Raw genomic sequence first — 21178 nt, 5'->3', positions numbered from 1 at the left:
CAAACAAAAACCCATTTTGGTCTTCTAAGAATTCATAGTGTAGGGGAGCCTGGGTAGCTCAGTTGGTTAAGCGTCTGACTTCGGCTCAGGTCATGATCTCAGGGTCCTGGAATCCAGCTCTTTGTGGGGCTCCATGCTCAGCAGGGAGTCTGCTTGTCCCTCTTCCTTTGCCTCTCACCCCATTCATACTCTGTCTCTCTCTCAAATAAATAAATAAATAAAATCTTTAAAAAAGAATTCATAGTGTAATAGAGTTCAAAAATGTAAAAAATGAGTAACAGTAGCAATACAGCTAACATTCATTAAGTACTTATCAGGTACTTTTAAATATCTAAGCATTTGATCCTGAGTACAAACCTGAGACCCTGAGGTAGATAGTATTATATCCCCCTTTTACAGATAAGGACACTGGGACATAGGCCATATAGTAAAATATATTACAGACAAAACAGTAACTTCAGATAAATTTAAAAGGGATGTATGAGAGTTGCCTATCAAAAACAATGCAGGGCACAACAAACAGAAGGAACAGCAGCATAATTAAAGGCAAAGAGCCATTTCACAGCTGGCTCAGTAATCAGCAAAAGGATAAACAGGGTAATAGCGAGATTCTTTTTCCATGAGCTACTTTCCTGAAAACTGCCTTACTCAAAGACAAAATACCCTGTCAATTTAGTTTATAAGAAATTCCTAATAGTATTAAATGGAAACCTACTATCAAGTTAAGCTGGAATCTGGTTACATTTCCAGGTGTAAAGTATCATTACCTTATAGTTAGTTCATTGTACTTACTACTATTCGATTATCCGGAAATATATACTGAGGAAATAACACCAGCAAGGAAATTAGGATATATATGTGAATGATATATATTTCCAGAGAGAAAAATATGTAAGCAAATAATTATAATATGTTGTTACTGAGCAAAGGATGTCAACTCTAGCAAATACATTGGGAACAAACACAAAATCTCAGTCTCTTTAATGAGATCAGAAAGAGACATTTCACAAAGGCTTTAACATATCACATAAGTATCACAAACAATGGGGAAGAAAATATTTTTGTAATGCTGTTATGTATATACTGTCAACTGGAGCAAGACTGTTTATTATAAGTAAAAAATGATTTCCATTCCAATTCAAAGAGTTTAACTTTTTTTAATTATAAATCAAGACCAAAAAAAGAGACAGACTGCAGATTATGAAGGATACACTTTTAAGCTATGTGACAAACAAAGCTATTAAGATATAAGAAGTATATTTGATTATATAAAATTTTAAAGCATCCATACAATTAATGTTAAAGCTAAAAGCTGGTGAAAACCTATGCAAATATGATAAAGGATTTATACTCAAGTATATGAAGAGCCTGTTCAAACATAAAAGGATCATTTTCTAGGCCCCAAGACTAATAAACCAGTACTCACCAATATACAGATAATTAGCAAAATGTTGTATCTGACTTGTTGAAGAAATACAAATTCAAGAATTAAGGTATTATTTTATGGGTATTAAGTTGGGGGGAGAAATACTCAATGTGATTAACAAAATTGCAGGAAAAGAATGGTACATTATCAGACATCAAAACTAGCCTTTCTGGGAAACACATGGCTATACACAGAAGAGTCATAAAAATGCTTGCATTCTGATTCAATTATCTCACACAAAGAAACAATCCTAAGTATGGAAAAACCTATGACAAGGTATTATCTAAAAGTTTACAAATTCACAATTGTCTCAAAGGGGGGGGGCTACTGAAATACAACATAGCCATCATTCAGGCACTACTAGGTTCTGCCAGTGTTGGCAGAAATAGACTTGAAAATAAAATCGAAATACAATGTGATAACATATTAAGAGCCAACATGTATAGAGTATAGGCACTGCTCTAAGGATTTTACACATAATGATGGGCAAAGGAGAACATATCAGGAAATGGGTAACTCCAGGGAAGCCTTAAAGGATGAGAATGAGTTCCAAAGACACAGAAGTGTATCAGGCTTTGGATTTTAGAGTAAGAGATTCTCAGATACAGAGATACTCTGTATTGTTGTATTACAATACAGAGATTATACAGTCCTCTGTATTATACAACAATACAGAGACGAAGGCAAGCCTAGCATATTTGGAGAATTACAAGCAGTGATGTCGCTGCACAAAGGCTGTAGTGAACAACAGGTACTAATGTGATCAGTAAATTAGGCAAGGGCCCAATCATAGACAGCCATGAATACCAAGCATGGCCTAATAAGCCAGGGGAGTGCCAGTGCATTGGAGATGGATTTGACAGCTGTTCGGAGGATAAACTTGACAGCGACAACACAATTAGGCTAGGGAACTTGTTACCAAGATGTAATACTCCAGATGACAAAAGGAGCCTGACCCGATAGAGTGATAATAGGGAGAAGAAGGAAGAAGAGCAGGAATCAAAATTAGGAGATTTTGGTGATTCTCTTCATGTGAAACAAAAAGTACAAGGGGCAGTCAAGAGTAAGACATATATTTCTAGCTTCCTACCTCTATTTCTAGGGTGATATGGTGATTAGTTGTGTCACTGAAAAAAAAAAAAAAAAAGAAAGAAAGAGAGAGAGAATAAAAGAAGAGAAATATATCCAAAGAGGAATATCTGTGAGTTTTAGATATACTATTAGAGATACCTGTGGGTGGGACACAGTGGAAATGTCCACAGGGCAACTGGATTACTAAGTATGAAGAAGAAATTTTATGTTATCAAAAGATATGTCATATATGGAAATCATGACAGTAAAAAGTTCAAAAAGAACCAGATAAAAGATATAAATCTATATCCTAAAGAAGAGAAGGAACCTAGAAAGAAAAGGGAAAATGGGAAAATGTTGAGGAATATAAGGAGTTTTAGAGAGAATGACATAAAAATCAAGGATAAAGCTTTTAAGACAACAGTCACCCCAAATGTCTATAGCATTAAAACCAGTAGCTGCTTTCATTTTTCCAGGTTTCCAGGTTAACTGGAAAAAGGTTTAAGGAGAGTCAAGGAAGGTTTATTTGGTTTATGATAGATAAAATACAGAAATTTATAAACTGAGGATAAAGAGAAAGTAGAGAAAGCACAATGAAGAGAGATGAGAGAAGAGGAGGTAGTTAGGTCCTTAATAGCAGCAGAAGATAGCCAAGAACCTAACAAAGAATGGTCTTCTATAGTATATAGTGGCTATTTTTGCCCTGTAACTGGAGCAAAGTGAATGAGAATGATAACAGATACAGGTAAGTCAGAGGGCAGGAAGGCATGTACCAGATCTTGCTTGATGAACACAAGGCCACCTGCAGAAATGGAGAAGAGTGGCCGATAATGAGGCTTGAAGAGAGTGGTCAATATTGAGACTAGCTCATCAGGGGGAATGGGAGAGGGAGCTGTCCTGAGATAAAAAAGATTAGAGACATGGCAGGTCCAGTAGAGATTTTAGACCCTAAATTTCCAATGACACAAGTCACCATATTTGTATCATTTAAAACTACACTACTAAACCCTCTTGGACAAGAAGGGGACATAACTGGGAATTTGACATGCAAGAGAGTCTAGTATACTGGAGCAGAATCAGCTACAGCATCTCACCTTCGAAAAGGAAAACTAGGAATGACTTGGAAGGAAAAATAAATAAATATCATGTAATGATATGTCTACCACGTAACATTAAATATATAGACAAACTAAAAGGAACACAGAAAAAAATTGACACTAGTTGTGTAAAAAAGTTGGAATTAAATTTTTTTCTTTAAAAATTATTTCTTTATATGCAAAATTTTTCACAAAAGAATGCAGAAAAAGTCCACTTTACTTTGAAAATGTCAGTCACAAACCTTAAAATTGAGAGATGATCAGAGATCACCTAAGTCAATGGTTCTCAACCACTATATATGTAAAAGTTTTTTTTTTTTTTTTTTAAAAAAAAAGACCTGTCCTACTGCAGATTTGCTGATTTAGAATACTATACTCACAATAGGATGGAAGAAAGCACAGAGACAGGAAGAAATTTGCAAGAACAGGTAAGATAACATGTTGAAACACCAAAACTACAAAACCAGACGTGACTACTAATGCTTTATTCTTTTGATTTTTTGGTTGTTTTATAGACAATATTGTTCCCAGTAAGTCACCCCATATCCTATGAGAAAATCATGCTTCTCTGATCTCTAATGCCAGGGTTGGCTACTTGACTTGATTTGGAAGTGAAATATGTAACATGCAAGCAGAATCCAAATGTGGTTATGCCAATGATCTTCTCCCTTAGCTACAAAAACATGTCCCAGGGTAGGGGCTAATCCTTCAACCTGGGTCCCAGAATGAAGCAGCAGCATAGAATTCCAGCTGATCTATAGCCAGTATGCAACATGTTAAAAAATAACAAGTGAAAAATACAGTTTTGTCATTGTAAGCAACCAGTACTTCAAGATTGTTGACTACCAAACCCTGAAAATAGAATGTAAAAGAATCAATTTTAACTTGGAAACATTAAATCAAGAATACTTTCATGTACTTCAGAAATAACTGCCCCCCCCAAAAAAAGCTTTTTTAAACTAAAAATGAGGGGTGCCTGAGTAGCTCAGCAGCTGAGCGTCTGCCTTTGGCTCAGGTCGTGATCCCAGGGTCCTGGGATCGAGTTCCGCATTGGGCTCCCTACAGGGGGCCTATCTCCTGCTGCCTGGCTCTGCCTCTCTCTCTGGGTCTCTCATGAATAAATAAATAAAATCTTTAAAAATAAATAAATAAACAAAAAATGAGAATTATAAAAATATACTTTCAAACACTAAAATGCATCCGTATTCTATAATTGTATTTTTTTATTTTTATTTATTTATGATAGGCACACAGTGAGAGAGAGAGAGAGAGAGAGAGAGAGAGAGGCAGAGACACAGGCAGAGGGAGAAGCAGGCTCCATGCACCGGGAGCCCGACGTGGGATTCGATCCAGGGCCTCCAGGATCGCGCCCTGGGCCAAAGGCAGGCACTAAACCGCTGCGCCACCCAGGGATCCCTATAATTGTATTTTTAAACATGAAAAAAGATGAGTTAATCTCATTTTCAGTCTATATCTTCAGTGTTGTGATTCTATGTGAGAAGTACCTGTTAATCATTTTGATTGGTAGTTATATTTTAAAAACTTATTCATAATTATAAAAAATAATTTTAAAATGTAATAACTTATTGATTTAAGAAAAAGAATCCTGAATAGAGACAAATAATAATCCAACTGATAAAATAAATTCAAATTCAAATACTACAGTGATAACACTTTATAAGGTAACAAAAGTTAAAAGTAGACCTGATTAAAACTCAACACAGCAAAGCTTCAGGTTTTGATACATTTACTGCTAAATGTTTTAATGGTTACTGCTTTGTAATTTTAGTAATAAAAAAGAATTTTGAAAAATTTAGCATGACTACTATTTATACCTTATATATTTGATCACCATCTTCTGGTTCTGGACTGGATGGCAATGATAGCTGAATATCATGCAGCGAACCACTTCCATCATGCTACAGAGAGAAGAGAAGGAAAACATGAGATTAATAGAGTAATTGCTGACACTCATTTCAACCTGAATTCACCCCGACCAAATGCTACCATGGCAAAGAACAGGAATTAAATTTTAGAAATCTTCTTTTTATACCTACACAGAGGTAGAAGACAATGTGGAAGAGGGAAAGAAGAGTGCTAGGGCAAGAATAATTTGTGCAAATAAATAACAGACACTACATGAGTGGATGAAATAAAAAGCCCTTGAAAGTTTTAGAGTAGGAAAAAGAATATGGAAAATTTCCTATAAAATTTGAAGATTATCTTAACTACAAAAAGCAAAATGAAAGTCAAATTATATGTGCTTTGGTTTAGATACGGTTTTGAGTATGTTGTTTTCTAAGTCAGAAACAATACCTCAACAAGGATTGACCACAAAAGTCATTCGATCAAAAGTATTAGACAAGAGTATACATATTGCAGGACTATATTTATACAAAGCCTGATAGCAGAAAAAACTAATTTATGGTGTTAGAAATCAGAACAGGTGTTGACTCAGGGGAAAGGGGCTATTGACTGGGAAAGAGCATTAGGAAACCTACTAGGATGCCGGATATGTCTTGACTGTATGGTGGTTATATGAGTAGGTACATATGAAAAGTTTAAGCTGCACACTTAAGATTGGTATACCTTAAGTACCTTACTGGATGTACGCTATACTTCAACAGAATTTGAAAAAAAAATCAAACTTCTTCTCCTTAAATGCAATAAAGAAAATGACAAGATAAGAATTAAGGTCTACCTCTTGCTGTATTGGTTAGTAATAACCAACTAAGAAATGACATATTAAATAATTCACAGACAATTTCAAGAAAGATGGATCAGTAAAGAATATGTCTGGAATAATGGTGAGGGATTGAGCCCCTGACCAAGGCAGCACAAATGTGGCCGGACACCTGGTTTGTTCAGATGGTATCCAGCTGCCTTGGGACACCTACTGAATCAACAAGCTTCAAGATCACTGCCATCACAATCTTCCTCAGACATAACTATCCTGAGAAAATCTCTTAGACCATAGAAATGTCCTGTATTAAAACAAGAGTGCTAAAGTATAAGACATAATCATGTAGGTCATTTTCTTTTTTATTTACTGTATACCAAATGAACCAGAATCTCTAGGTGTGGGGTCTACAAATGTGTATTTAGTAAAGTTCAATAGGTAATACTGATTGACAGCAAAAAATAAGGATCTGTCAAATTTATACAATAAATATATTTTTATTGTGCTGTTATATGAAGACAAAGAATTTGACATAAGAGTGGAGGCAATGTCCTAGTGAATAACAAATGTTTTTAAAATGCCTCTTTAAACGTTTAAAAGAAAAAAGAAAGAAATTTTACAAGATTCATCTCAGTAAAAAGTTCATCTCTGTCGTAAACGACTTGACCTATAAAGACAACCCCACATCTAACTATTTATTTGAGAATAAAAGGAACTGTAAAATCTGACTTATTTCCAAACATCTCCATCATCTTCCTGCCCATTGCAAAGCAGGAACCCTAAAGAATGGGACACAACACAAGTATACACCACTTTTGCCTTGGACATGGGTATAACTGTGGAAAGCAAGCAGCAGAACAGGAAAAATAAAACACCAGCTTTAAGGGTGGAGGAACAAAAATGGGAACCCCAGGTAAAAATATCTGGGAGATCATGAAGTACCAGCACAGGAAAGTGACTCCAGAAAGCTGTATGTAAATTTCTAGGTTCACACCTCAGCAGCACTTGGCTTGAATCTGATCCTAAACAGTATATTAAAGACTGAGAAATAACATTGCCCAGACCCAATCTAGCCTCTGAAAGATGTATACTAAGAACAGATCTGAGAAGTATGGCACAAAACCTTTGAAATAGAACTGACATTATGACCATAACCCAAACGTGGCTGGCCAGCTGGAACTTCTAGCCTGAACCCAGAGTATTTACCTGCTTTAAAATAAAAACAAAAAACAAAAGCAAAAACCCCAAGAACCACAATATTCTCCATAACATTTAAACAAAATTAAGTGTCTCACAGCAAACCATGCAAAGATTTAAGATATAATCCAAAATTACTCAACCTACAAACAACAGGGAGAATCTCAATTTACACAAGAAAAGACAATCAACAAACACCAATGCCAAAACAAGACAGAGGTTGGAATTCATTGAAAGAGATTCTAAAAGGGCTATTACAAAAATTCTCCAAAAGTAAGAAGTCTTGAAGGAAATGAAAAGAGAAAGTCTCACCAAAGAAACAATATATCAAGTGGAAACACATACAAAATTTAAAACTACAAAGATTCAATAACTAAATTTTAAAATGCACTAGCAGGACTAAATAACAGCATTTGAGATGACAGACTGAACTTGAAGACAGATCAACAGAAATCATGCAATTTGAACAATGAAGAGAAAAAAGAAAAAAGGAGAAAAATAAAACGGAGCCTACTGAAGGAGCTATGGGACAAGAAGGAAAGATGTAATATTCACACCATTAAAGTCACAGAAGGAAGGGTGGGGGGCAGAAAAAAATGTTTGAAGAAATAATGGATAAAAACACCTCAAATATGGTGAAAGACATAAATTACATATTTGAGAAGCTCATTTTAAAAGAATAGAAAATAGACAAAGCATGCTCTCTGAACACAAGGGAATTTAATTAGAAATCTTCAAACTCTTAGAAAGCAAATAATAAATTTCCAAATCATCCATGGGTCAAAGAAGAAACCTGAAGACAAATAAGGTATTATTCTGATTTGAAGGAAAATGAAGTTACCACATTATCAAAATTTGTGGAATTCAACTAAAGCAATGCTTAGAGGGAAAATTACTGTAGAAATGCTTAGAATAAAACAAAGGTGTCAAATGCACAACTGAAGCAAAATAAATCCAGAACAAGCAGAAAGAAAAAATAATAATAAAGAGCACAAATTAAATGAAATTGAAAATCAAGAAATAGAAAGAAAGCAATGAAACCAAAAACTAATTATTTGACAATTGTAAAACTGCCAAAGAACAAAGTTAGAAGGCACAAATCAGATACATACCAGGACAAAGAAAGCATATACCAGGAATGAAACCGGGGATATCACTACAGATGTCTCAGGCTTTAAAAGTAATAAGTAAGGTGGAAAACCAACTGGCTCAGTCGGTTAAGCATCTGGCCTCAGCTCTGGTCATGATTCCAGGGTCCAAGGACTGAGCCCCCAAATTGGGCTCCCTGCTCAGCAGAGAGCCTGCTTCTCCTTCTCCCCTCAACCCCACTCCTCCTTTGTCTCGCTCTCTCCCTCTCTCAAATAAATAAAATCTTAAAAAAAAAAAAGTAAATAAGGCAATAATACTATGAGTGACTCTATACACACAAATTTGACAACTTACATCAAATGAAGAAATTATTCAAAAACCACAAACTATCAAAACTCACCCAAAAGAAACAATCTGAGTAGATCTGTGATTATTATTAATAAAGTTAATTCACAATTTAAGCTTTCTGTAAAAGAAATACTGAAGGCCAGATGTTTTCTTAGCAAAGTCTTCCAAAGTTTAAGGAATAATATCATTTCTATATATTCTTAGAGAAAACATAAATCAAATTAAATTAGAAAATCAATCAAATCAAGTTAATGAGCCTTGATGCATCCAACTTTTGATTTTGTCTGGGGGTCATGATCTCAGGGTTGTGAGACCTAGCCCCATGTCAAACTCTGAGTTGGGCATGGAGCCTTTTTAAGATTCTCTCTCTCTCTCCCTCTCCCTTTGCCCCTCCCATTTTCTCCCTCTCTAAAAAAGAAAAAAAAAAAAAAAGAAGACTTACAGATCAATATCTCTCATGAATAGACACAAAAGCCCTTAACAAAATATCTTTAAATAAAATTCAACAATATATAAAAAGGGAAAAACGATCATGAACAAGTTAAGTTGATCTTTGGAAGGTAAAACTTATTCAATAGTTAAAAAGCAATGTGATTCCACATATCAAGAGATATCTATATGATTATCCCAAAAGATACAGAAAAAGTTTCTGGCAAAATTCAGCATTCATTCATGGACAAAACCTCAGCAAATTAGGAACAGAAGGGAACTTGCTCAACCTGATAAAATCCATCTAAATGACCCTCAGAATTAACATCGTATCTGGGATCCCTGGGTGGCGCAGCGGTTTATCGCCTGCCTTTGGCCCAGGGCGCGATCCTGGAGACCCGGGATCAAATCCCATGCATGGAGCCTGCTTCTCCCTCTGCCTGTGTCTCTGCCTCTCTCTCTCTATGTGACTATCATAAATAAATAAATAAATAAAATTAAAAATAAAAAAATAAAAAAACATCATATTAGGTGAAAAACTGAAAGTTTTAGCCGTAAAACCAGGAACAAGGCATTCTGTTGTACTGGAGTTTATGGCATATTATTTGAATAAGTAAATAAATAAAATTGTATTCAGTGCAGTAAGACAAGAAAAATAAAAATACAAAAGACAATTAGGAAAGAAGAAATGAAACCATCTTCAGGTAATATAATTTTAGCTGTAGCAATTCTAAAGTATCTACAATACTATTACTAGAATACATGAATTTAAGAATGTCACAAAACAAGATCAATATACAAAAATCTACTATTTCTATGGTGAAGAATAACTGAAAATTGAAATTTAGAAAAATGACTTCTATTTACATACATTAAACCAAAATCCAAGAAATAAAATCAAGGGGAAAAATAAAAATCCAAAATTTTAAAAAAGGAAATATTTAGGTACAAATATAACAAAATATAGACAAACTCTCTATTTAAAAAATCAATGGAAGAAATCAGAGATGACAAATAAATGGAGAGGTATACTCTATTAATGAATTTAAAGACTTAGTAGTTTTGAAATGTCAATTCTTTTACAAATTCAACTACAGATGAGTACCCCAACTCCACCAAATTCCTAGAATTTTTTGCAATAATAGAAAAGCTGCCTCTAAAATTTATATGGTATGGTAATAGAACTAAAACAAACTTTGAAAATAAAGTTGAGAGACATCATACTACTTCAAGACTTACTATAAAGCTATAGTAATCAAGAGAAAGTGATATTGGCAAAAGGACAAACATTGATCAAAGGAACAAATCAGAGTTCTGCAATAGGCCCACATATATGTTTAAAGGCATTTCTGAGAAAAGTACCAAAGCAATTCAATAAAGAAAGCCTTTTCAACAAATAGTACTAAAATATCCATATGCAATAAAATAAACTTCACTCATACCTCACAGCATATATAAAAATTCTCAAAACAGTCTGTAGACCTGTATGTTAAACTTAAAACCACAAAAATTCTTCAAAGAAACAGAAAAATTTTTGTAATTTTGGGTTGGATAAAGATTTCTTAAATATGATACCACAGATATGACCATAATACTGATATCTGACTTTAAGAGAAGAATTTCTGCTCTTTAAAAAACTATTAACAGAATAAAAAGAGAAGCTATGAACTGGAAGAAAATATTTACAATAATTCAAGTAAAATAATGAGCATAGTGTCTAACTTATAGAATATAAACTGTTGGGGATCCCTGGGTGGCTCAGCAGTTTAGCGCCTGCCTTTGGCCCAGGGCGCGATCCTGGAGTCACGGGATTGAGTCCCGCATCAGGCTCCCGGCATGGAGGCTGCTTCTCCCTCTGCCTGTGTCTCTGCCTCTCTCGCTCTATGTCTATCATGAATAAATAAATAAAACCTTAAAAAAAAAAAGAATATAAACTGTTAGCTATTTTTTAAACAATAGTAACAATAAAAATAATAATAATATGAAGCTTTAGGGTTTATAACGGACTTCATTAACTCACTATTCTAGTTACCTAAAAAGCAAATTCCATTTTTTTCAATATTCGTTTGTTTCATCATTTTCATGTCTGCTTAAGTACTTACATAGAAATACATAAAGAACTATCAAAAATCAATAAGACAACATTTTTGTTCATGGGCAAAATGACAGACACCAAGGAAGACACACAAATAGCAAATTAGGTACGTGAAAATATGCTCAACATCATTAGTCTTCAGGCAAATGCAAATTCAATTCACAGTGGATACCACTGCACATCTACATGAATGGCTTTTGAAAAACAGGCACAAAGATGCAAAACAACTACAACTTTCATTAATCAATCGCTGGTAGGAATATAAAATCAGCCACTTTGGAAAACAGTTTCAGCAGTTTCTTAAGTTAAATATATACTTACCGTATAACCCAACAATCCTACAACAAGGTATTTACCCAAGAGAAATGAAAACGTGCACATGAAAACCTGTGCAGAAATATTTATAGCAGCTTTATTCATAAATGCCAAAAACTGGAAAGTGGCACAAGAATCCTTCAACTGGTAAATAAATTAACAAATTATGATACATGGATATGGTGGAATATTACTCAGCAAAAAGCAGGAAAAGATCAGCAATATGAGGACAGCACAAATGAATTTAGAATTAATTATGGTAAGTGAAAAAAAGCCAGAGTCAAGGGACTAGATATGATTCCATTTATGTGATAGGCTTGAAAAACTAAAACTACAGAGACATAAAAAAGATCCAGTGCTTGCCGGGAGCTAGCAGTAGATATAGGGATTGACTGCAAAAGTTTGAAAAAAAAAAAAAAAAGGAATTTGGGGGACTGTAACAGCTATGTAATTGTACGGATTTGCAAAGTTTACAGACTATACAATGAAAAAGGCTGAATTTTAGATTTTAGTGTATGGAAGTTACACCTCAAAATAGCTGTACTAGATTGAACAGTGCCCCCTAGAAATCCACGCCAATCCAAAACTTGTGACTGTGACTTCACCTGGAAATAAGGTTTTTGCAAATGTCATCATCAAGTTGAGGTCATAATGGATTAGCATCAAGCTTAAATCCAATATGACTGGTGTCTTTATAAGAGAGAAATTTGACACACAGACATATAGGTAATGTGAAGGTCATGTGAAAATAGGAGGCAGAGATAGGTGTCATGCACCTACAAGGCAAAGGATGCCCTCAATTGCTAGCAACCAAAAAAGCTAAAGAAGCAAAAAAAGATTCATCTCCTAGAGCCTTCAGAGCACATGGCCCTAAAAACACCTTGATTTCAGATTTCTAGCCTCCAGAACTGTGAGAACAGATTTCTGTTGTTATATGGCCCCCCAGCTTGTTGTACTTTATTATGGCAGCCCTAGAAAATTAATAAAAGACCAGACTTAAAAAAAAAAAAAAAAAAAAACTAAAAGCAAACAAAAGGAGACAGTAACACCAGATAAATCTTAACAATCACAAGAAAAATAAAACTGATAGAATATAGACAGGGACGCTCGGGTGGCCCAGCAGTTCGGCACCGCCTTCAGCCCAGGGCATGACCCCAGGGTCCTGGGATTGAGTCCCTGCAGGGAGCCTGCTTCTCCTTCTGCCTCTGTCTCTGCCTCTCTCTCAATCTGTGCCTTTCATGAATAAATAAATAAAATCTTAAAAAAAAAACCTGATAGAATATTACTATAACACAAGAGGCAAGGTAGAATTAAAAAGTATTAATGAGGATAAAAAAAAGATTTTAGTGATCAAAGAAATACTCCACCAAGATGATGTGCCAATTCCAAACATTTATATACCTAAATAACAGCCTAAAGACACTAAAACAAAAATTGATAGCATTAAAAGAATAAATTGAAAAATCTATAATTATAGCAGGAAACTAACACTACTCTAAGAAACTCACAGATCAAAGAGAAAACTTTAGTAAGGATAAGGTGCAAATAATACAATTAAAAAGCTTAATATAATAGACATACTGCTACCTTAAATGTAGAGAATATATGTTCTTTACAAACAGACATAGAAAGTCACAAAAATTGAGCATACTGTAAGCCAGGGAATAATAAATTATGGTCCACAGGACAAATCCAGCCAGAGGTCTATTTTTATTATAGTCCATGAGCTAAGAATGGCTTTTACATTTTTAAATGATTGAATTTTAAATGATTTTATAAATATCGACTAAGAGCTGCAATTTTGCTTCTTGCCCAAAAAAGCTAAAATGTGGGGCAGCCCGGGTGGCTCAGTGGTTTAGCACCGCCTTCAGCCCCAGGGCATGATCCCAGAGTCCTGGGATGGAGTCCCACATCAGGCTCTCTGCATGGAGCCTGCTTCTCCCTCTGCCTGTGTCTCTGCCTCTCTCTCTCTCTCTCTCTCTCTCTCTCTGTGTGTGTCTCTCATGAATAAATTAAAAAATAATAATAAAAAAAAGAAAAGGAAAAAGCTAAAATGTGGCTGGCCTTCTAAGGAAAAGTTTTCTAGCTCCTGCTTTAGGATACAAAAGCAAACATCGACACATTCCAAAGAACTTGTATCAGATAGATATCCTTTATTGTTAATGTACCAAGATTAGGAATCAATACAAAATGAAAGCACATACACAAACCACTATTTTTGAAAAATAAAAAAATATTATTCTAAATGAAATAAATTTATAATATAGGCCAAAACAATTGAGAGTTACTAATGTTTAAGTTATTTACAATGCCTCAAAGAAAAAAAATCCAATTTTTTAAAACATAAACTGTCTAGCAATCTAGATTTAGGCAATCAAAGAGGGAAAAATTTATTTCCATCAAAGCACAAGAGCTTAGAGATCATGAATAAAATCTCCAACTGAATCAATTAATAAAACCATCTCCCCTCCAAATAACTGACACTAACCAATGGTAATACTATTAAACCTTGACTCAAATAAAAAGTGTCCAAAGCAAAATTGGGAAGAGCTTCTTTAAGCATTAGAGGGGGAATGGATAGAAAATTTTCTCTTTTTAAAAAACTGAGTAAAAATCATGCATGTGATGTTTGTGCTTCATATTACATACACTAAGAAACTAACATTTATTGAACAATGCTGTCAGTCCTTAATATTTTGCATAAACATATTTAACAAATGCACAGATGCAAAATACTAATAACCATAACACACTACTACACAAAAAATAAGCAATTCATAGTTAACGGACTGTCCATGTATACTAGGTTGCTTTATTGAGTAAAGAGTCTCAGCAGTTTCTATGGGTTCTAGTTAGGATTTTTGAACTCTAAATACAATTTACCTTAACTCAAATGCCATTCATATTTTATTAAAGATTCAAAAAGATAAATAAACTTTCCTTTATTCTAAGAGCATTAGGAGACCGCTGTCTGCAAGTCATCTTCCACTTTTCTGTTTTGACATAGCATCAAGATAAACTTTTGTTCTAATATTATGAATCTTCCACATATTAACTTATTGGAAAACCCTATAACAAACTCCATCTTACCCAGGTGGTTCTTCCATGAGTTTGCAAAATCTGGGATCTTCCTAGAAGTTCCAGAGCAGCTGCAATGGACATAGACACTTGAAATGACTAACAAAAAAGTTTGGCAGCGTTGACCAATCTCTGCTGACAAGCATCATCAGTGATGTCAACAAAGCTGCCTTGTTTTTCAGATATGCTACAACATAATCACAAGAGGCATCCTAGGAAAGGGAGTAGAGGAAGAGGAGAGATTGATTTTTTCATTTTCTTTTTGAAAAGTTGCTCTTTTTAAAAACAAAAGTATATGGATGAACAATCACATCACATAGACTCTACAATGTGCACGGAGAATAATTTTTGAGTTATGCTGTAATTCACCTACGGGATTTAACATCTAATCATTCAAGCTATATTTGAGAGGATTTCTAAAATAGAAACGTATAAAGCCTGATTTTCAATAAGTGCTTCAGAGATGAGGGGATCCTAACAAATGGGTGGAAAAAAAGATATTTTTAAAACATAAAAATCTGGCATTCAAATTGTTATATACGGATAGACTAGTAATATTGTAAGCAAACACTATTTTCAAATTTCTTCTGTTTAGACTTTCATATTGAACCAAATTGTATGTATCAGAGTCAGGATATCCTTTCCTATATGTTCCTTTTGTCACTTGAAAATGTTAGTTATAAATTTCTTCTACTTTAATTTAAAAAATAAACTCTTTAAATCATCTGTTTACTATAGCATGAACTAAATAACTGCTTCTTTTTTTAAATAACTGCTTCTATATGAGTTTTTCCTCAACATTTACTTTATAATCCTACTGTGTCCAATTGTTTTTTAGTAGATCCTTCAGCCCATGTGTCTGCATTTTCTATTTTTTTCTGCTGTTTTATGTTTCTATTTGTGTCAGTACTATATCCTGCTCTAAAGAGTTCCCTCCCACCCCCCTTTCTCTTTTTGTCTTTTTCATGTCTTTTTCAAAGAATGCAAAGAATAAGCTCTTTGGTGTTAACAATTTTGGAGCCACTTTCATGAATACCACAAATAAAGGTGTTTTGATTTTGACTAAAATGATATTACATCTATAAAAATAGTACTGGGAAGAACTATTAAGTTCCAACCATTTATTCAGTTTGTAACTTATCTTTTGTCCTTTGTAACACAACATTTTTATAATTATTTAATGCTTATACGTTTTTCTAGACTATTAGGTAGCTGTCTTGGTTACAATATTAATATCCGTAGGAGTAAGTTAAGTTTTGCAACACTTAGCAAAACTTAGTCTTCTTATAGAACATACGTATTTCCTTCAACTCTTTTATACAAAATTCTGCAGGAGTCTTTATAAAATGTCACAAACATCTTTTAGAGTATTTACCAATGATTTAATGTTTTATTGATGCAGCAATCATTTCATTATTTTCTATTTAAATCTATGGTTTATAATCTTGGAGTTTTAAGTATAGCATTGTTTATGTATTAGAACAGGTTTATTTTGGGGGAAACCATAACCCACAATAAGAAGTATATTTATATCATACCAAGTATACATATTCATGAATATGTGTGCATGTATGTGTGTATATATCTAAATAAGGATGTATGAACAGATAGTGGACAGTTATAAATATCACATTAAAAACAAATTCAAAAGCGATATTTGTCATTGCTACATGTGATGCCCCCTGATAGTGCCTAGACTATTTTATTAGGAAAAAATTCTAGTTACAATGGTCAAAATTTATTTCAAAACCCACTAGCCAGTTGTAATGTATAATTTTAAGAAGAAAACACTACATAAAAGACAAGAATTGTGGGCAGCCCTGGTGGCTCAGCAGTTTAGCACTGCCTTCGGCCCAGGGCGTTATCCTGGAGACCCGGGATCAAGTCCCACGTCGGGCTCCCTGCACGGAGCCTGCTTCTCCCTCTGCCTGTGTCTCTGCCTCTCTCTCTCTGTCTCTCATGAATAAATAAATAAAATCTTAAAAAAAAAAAAAGACAAGAATTGTGCCACCTTTCTTTTTATCTTCATTATTACTATAGTCTTAGTACTCAACAGATGCTTAATAAAATATACTAAATGATGGAATAACACTAATTAAATGAATACTAAAGTAAATGGAATTAGCTTTTTGAGTAGCCACATAAAATTTTAAGCAATGCAAGCAATTAAAAATCCCTGACCTTCACATTTTTTATTTTATACATCTTATATATTATTGTTAGTAATACCTCACATTTATTCATTGTTTTCCATGTATCAGAGATTATGCTTAGCACTTTGTCCAAATTTCCTCATGTATTCTTTACAACAGTCCCAAAATAGGAGCTATTATATTCTCTGTATCTTTTATAGGTAATTTGTCCAAGACCACACAACAAACAAGTGGAAGAACTGGTCTAAATTCACATTATTATTTTTTGAAATTACATTCATTTTTGTTAATTTTCATCATTAATATCTAGAAATTCAGCATTATCCCAATTATCCCACAACTAAAAACAACTCAAAGGTCTATCAACAGGTAAATGAGTAAAATCAAAGTTGTAGTATCTATATATGTGTATATGTATACACACACAACAAAATGCTCTTCAGTAATAAAAAGGAATGAATTACTGATAACCTCAATAACATAGATGAATATCAAAACCATGATCGTTCGTGAAAGAACCCAGAAACAAAAAGAGTACACATTGGATGATCTCATTTAGATACATTTCTAGAAAAGACCAAACTTAGTAACAGTAAGCAGAGCAATGGCTGCCTGGGACAGGTTTGAGAGTCTCCAAAGGGAAATAAGAGGATTTCTGCAGCTATAAAAATACCCTTTATCTACAAATGTAGACATATTTATCAAAATGTAAACTGTATAGGGATCCCTGGGTGGCGCAGCGGTTTAGCGCCTGCCTTTGGCCCAGGACACGATCCTGGAGACCCGGGATCGAATCCCACGTCGGGCTCCCGGTGCATGGAACCTGCTTCTCCTTCTGCCTATGTCTCTGCCTCTCTCTCTCTCTCTCTCTCTCTCTCTGTGACTATCATAAATAAATAAAAATTTTTTAAAAATGTAAACTGTATAAAGAAAATGGGTGTACTTTATTTGAATGTAATTATACCTTAATGAAGCTGATATAATTTCTTTTTCTAACTTGCTCCTTCTTCCTCTTCACTATCTTTTCCCTTCCTGAACAAGCCATTAGGCGAGACAGAGCAAGATAAGTCTCTCCCCTAAAAGAGCCTACGTAAAGAATATGTTCCTGCAGAGGGGCAGCTTACCAGGCATGTCAGAGTCCACAGGAGTAAAAAAGACATTCACAGAGGGAGGAGGGGACCATGTGATAGCAGAGTCAAGCCTGAGTAGAATGAGAAGGGCACATGCACTAATGGGCAGCCTGGAATGGACTGCCAGGAACCAAGCAGACTGAGGTGGGCACACACACATGGTGTGGCCTGGCAGAGGACTACTAGAACTCAAACAGCATGAAGAGGGCATCTACAGGAAAAGAACTAGTGTCAGGTGTCAGAACCAACTAGGACAAGAAAGGTGTCCATGTGCAGGTATCAATGGACATATGGTATCAAGCCCAAGCAGAGTAAGGAAGCATCCAAATGGAGAGTGAGACTGGTAAGGAGTGTCCAAATCCATGGGGCTGGATGACAAGGCATCAGAGCCCAAGCAGAGTAAGGAAGGTGAACACAGAGGATTGATGAAATGAATAAACATATTAAAGAAAAAAAAAAAGTTCTCACTGTTGGAGGAGAGAATTATAAACACAGAAAAAGAGAAATGCTGTATTTACATTGGAATTAAGCTTATGAGAATAAACCCACAGCTTCAATACATAGAGACAGATACAGAAATATAGTCAGAAGTATCCATATAAACACCCACAAATACATCCACGCATACTCACAGGCCCTGAGAGGGCTTAAGGGCACTGACAAGTCATTAACAATAAGCACACCTAGCCCCCAGATCTTGGCTTCTAAATATCATTCTCCACTAGAAGTAACCAGGGTTCCTTGAAAAAATGGCTGTTTCCAGACAGGAATAGGGAAAATATTTTTTTTTAAAGATTTTATTTATTTATTTTTTTTTTTAAAGAATTTTTTAATTTACTCATGATAGTCATAGAGAGAGGAGAGAGAGGCAGAGACACAGGCAGACACAGGCTCCATGCCAGGAGCCCGATGCGGGACCCGATCCCGGGACCCCGGGATCGCGCCCTGGGCCAAAGAAAGGCGCTAAACCGCTGAGCCACCCAGGGATCCTCGGAATAGGGAAAATATTTAATTAGAATGGGATATCTTACATTTCCAAAAAAGTATTCAAAGAATGATGGGTACAAGTCAAAAATACAAAAGAAGCCAACCCAAAAGAGTTCTCAAATTCCAAATCATGGACAGTGTGAGCATCAAAATAAATTATATTCACAGATTGATGACATAAAATAAGGAACTATGAGTATATGCATAATTATAATAAATAAATCACTGGATTATATGGAAATATAACAAGGAATACAATATTTATATAGTTTCAAAATTCTTCCCAACAAAATACTAATAAAGGGGAAAAGAGTAATGTTACAGTTGAGAAGCCTAGCAGACAATACCTTTATCAAGTCATGAAAGGTAGTATCACTAACGAGAAAACCAAACTCATGAGCCACCTGACAATGAGCAAAAGGCAATGAGAACAATGCAGCGCTGTTTCTGTGACATCCCTATTGAAGATGTAGAACCTGAATCATATGGCTACACAGACACACCCAAACTGAGGGGCATTCTGCAGAATAATTGGCCTATAATATTAAAAAATGTCAAGGTCATCAAAGCTAAGGGAAAACTGAGGAAGTATTGCAGTTTGAAGAAAACCAGAGACAATGACAATTAAAAACAGTATGTGATTCTAAACTGGATCTTTTTGCTATAGTGGACATAACTAATGGCAAGCTGTGAAGATTACATGGTAATAATGCATCGGTGTTCACTCCCTGATTTTGATGACTACATTGTGGCTACACAAGAGAAAATCTTTATTTGTAGGAAATATACATTTAATATTTGGCAGTGATGTACTTCAGCAAGCAACTTACTCTCATACTGTTCAGGGGAAGAAATATGAAATGAAGAAAGTACTTAAAATGTTTTTGTAAGAAGGAGAATGGTTTTTTTTTAAACATTAAAAACAAAATAAAAAACACATTTCCTTCACCTCATAAAGGGTATCCACAAAAAGGGATACAGTAAAATGTCATGCTTAACATTCAAACATTGAAAGCACTCCTGTTAAGTTTGAAGCAAAACAGGAACAATTCAGCATTAAACTGGAGTTCCCAGCCAGCACATAAAGCAAGGAAAAATACAAACACTGAGAAGGAAAAAGAACTGTCATTATTGCAGATTATATGATAATATAAATAAAAAATTCCAAATAAATCTATGGATAAATTATCAAATAAGTAATAACTGTATCTAGGTTGCTGGATACAAACTCTTTATATCAAGAGTCTATTGCATTTCTGTAAACCAGTAACAATCCATTAGAAAATGATAGGACTTAAAATAGCAACAAAAACTTCTAAGAACTGGAAATAAATCTAAAAAAATTATACAAGTTTTTAAAATAAAACTATAAAACTTTATTAAAAATACCTCTTAAAACTGAATCAATGGACCTGTATATCATGGTTTTGGATAGTAAGTCTAAATATTGTAAGATGTTAATTCTTTCTGAAATTTGATCTATTATCAGTTCATTGTTATTCCCATTAAAATCCCAAAACAATTTTCATAGGACTCAACAAAATGATTCCAACATTTTATGAAAAAACAAAAGACTTTAGCATAGTTAAGATACTTAAGCAGAAGAACAAGATAGGGAACCATGATAATGCATTATCAAGCCCTACTATAAAAGTTAGATTGTGTTTCTTGAAACAGGGATAGTATCACATATATGGACCAGCACTGCATGTCAGAGGAAAAAGAGTGGACTCTTAATAGTTTTAGTACTGGACCCACTCTATGATTATTCATATAGAAAAAAAATGAGGGATGCCTGGGTAGCTCAGCGGTTAAGCATCTGCCTTTGGCTCAAGGCATGATCCTGGAGTCCCTGGATCGAGTCGCACCTTGGGCTCCCCGCGTGGAGCCTGCTTCTCCCTCTGCCTGTGTCTCTGTCTCTCTGTGTCTCTCATGAATAAATAAATAAAATCTTAAAAAAAAAAAAAAGTCGATCTCTATCTCATACTTACACACACTGAAATCAAATACAAAGTCTTTGCAATTTAATTGAGAAGGTCAAAACTTATTATTTTTAGAAAAGTAAGGGAGATTATGTCTATAA

General features: G+C 34.6%; 1 protein-coding gene across 12 annotated transcripts in view; it reads right to left on the bottom strand.

The window, feature by feature from the left end:
• CCSER2 (coiled-coil serine rich protein 2) overlaps nt 1-21178 on the bottom strand; it is a 186032-nt gene that overhangs the window by 41426 nt on the left and 123428 nt on the right. For all 12 annotated transcript variants that reach the window (XR_013377974.1, XR_013377973.1, XM_077895234.1 and 9 more), the window contains one exon: nt 5430-5513. Coding sequence is in view for 10 of the 12 variants with exons in the window: in XM_077895234.1 (XP_077751360.1) it covers nt 5430-5513 (84 nt within the window). In the remaining 2 variants the exon portion in view is untranslated. The remainder of the gene's footprint in view (nt 1-5429; nt 5514-21178) is intronic.

Source organism: Canis aureus, chromosome 4 (genome assembly GCF_053574225.1).
Source record: "Canis aureus isolate CA01 chromosome 4, VMU_Caureus_v.1.0, whole genome shotgun sequence".
In the NCBI taxonomy this organism is placed as follows: Eukaryota; Metazoa; Chordata; class Mammalia; order Carnivora; family Canidae; genus Canis; species Canis aureus.
The sequence above is the reverse complement of the archived record's forward strand: the minus strand, read 5'-3'. Positions and strand labels throughout refer to the sequence as shown.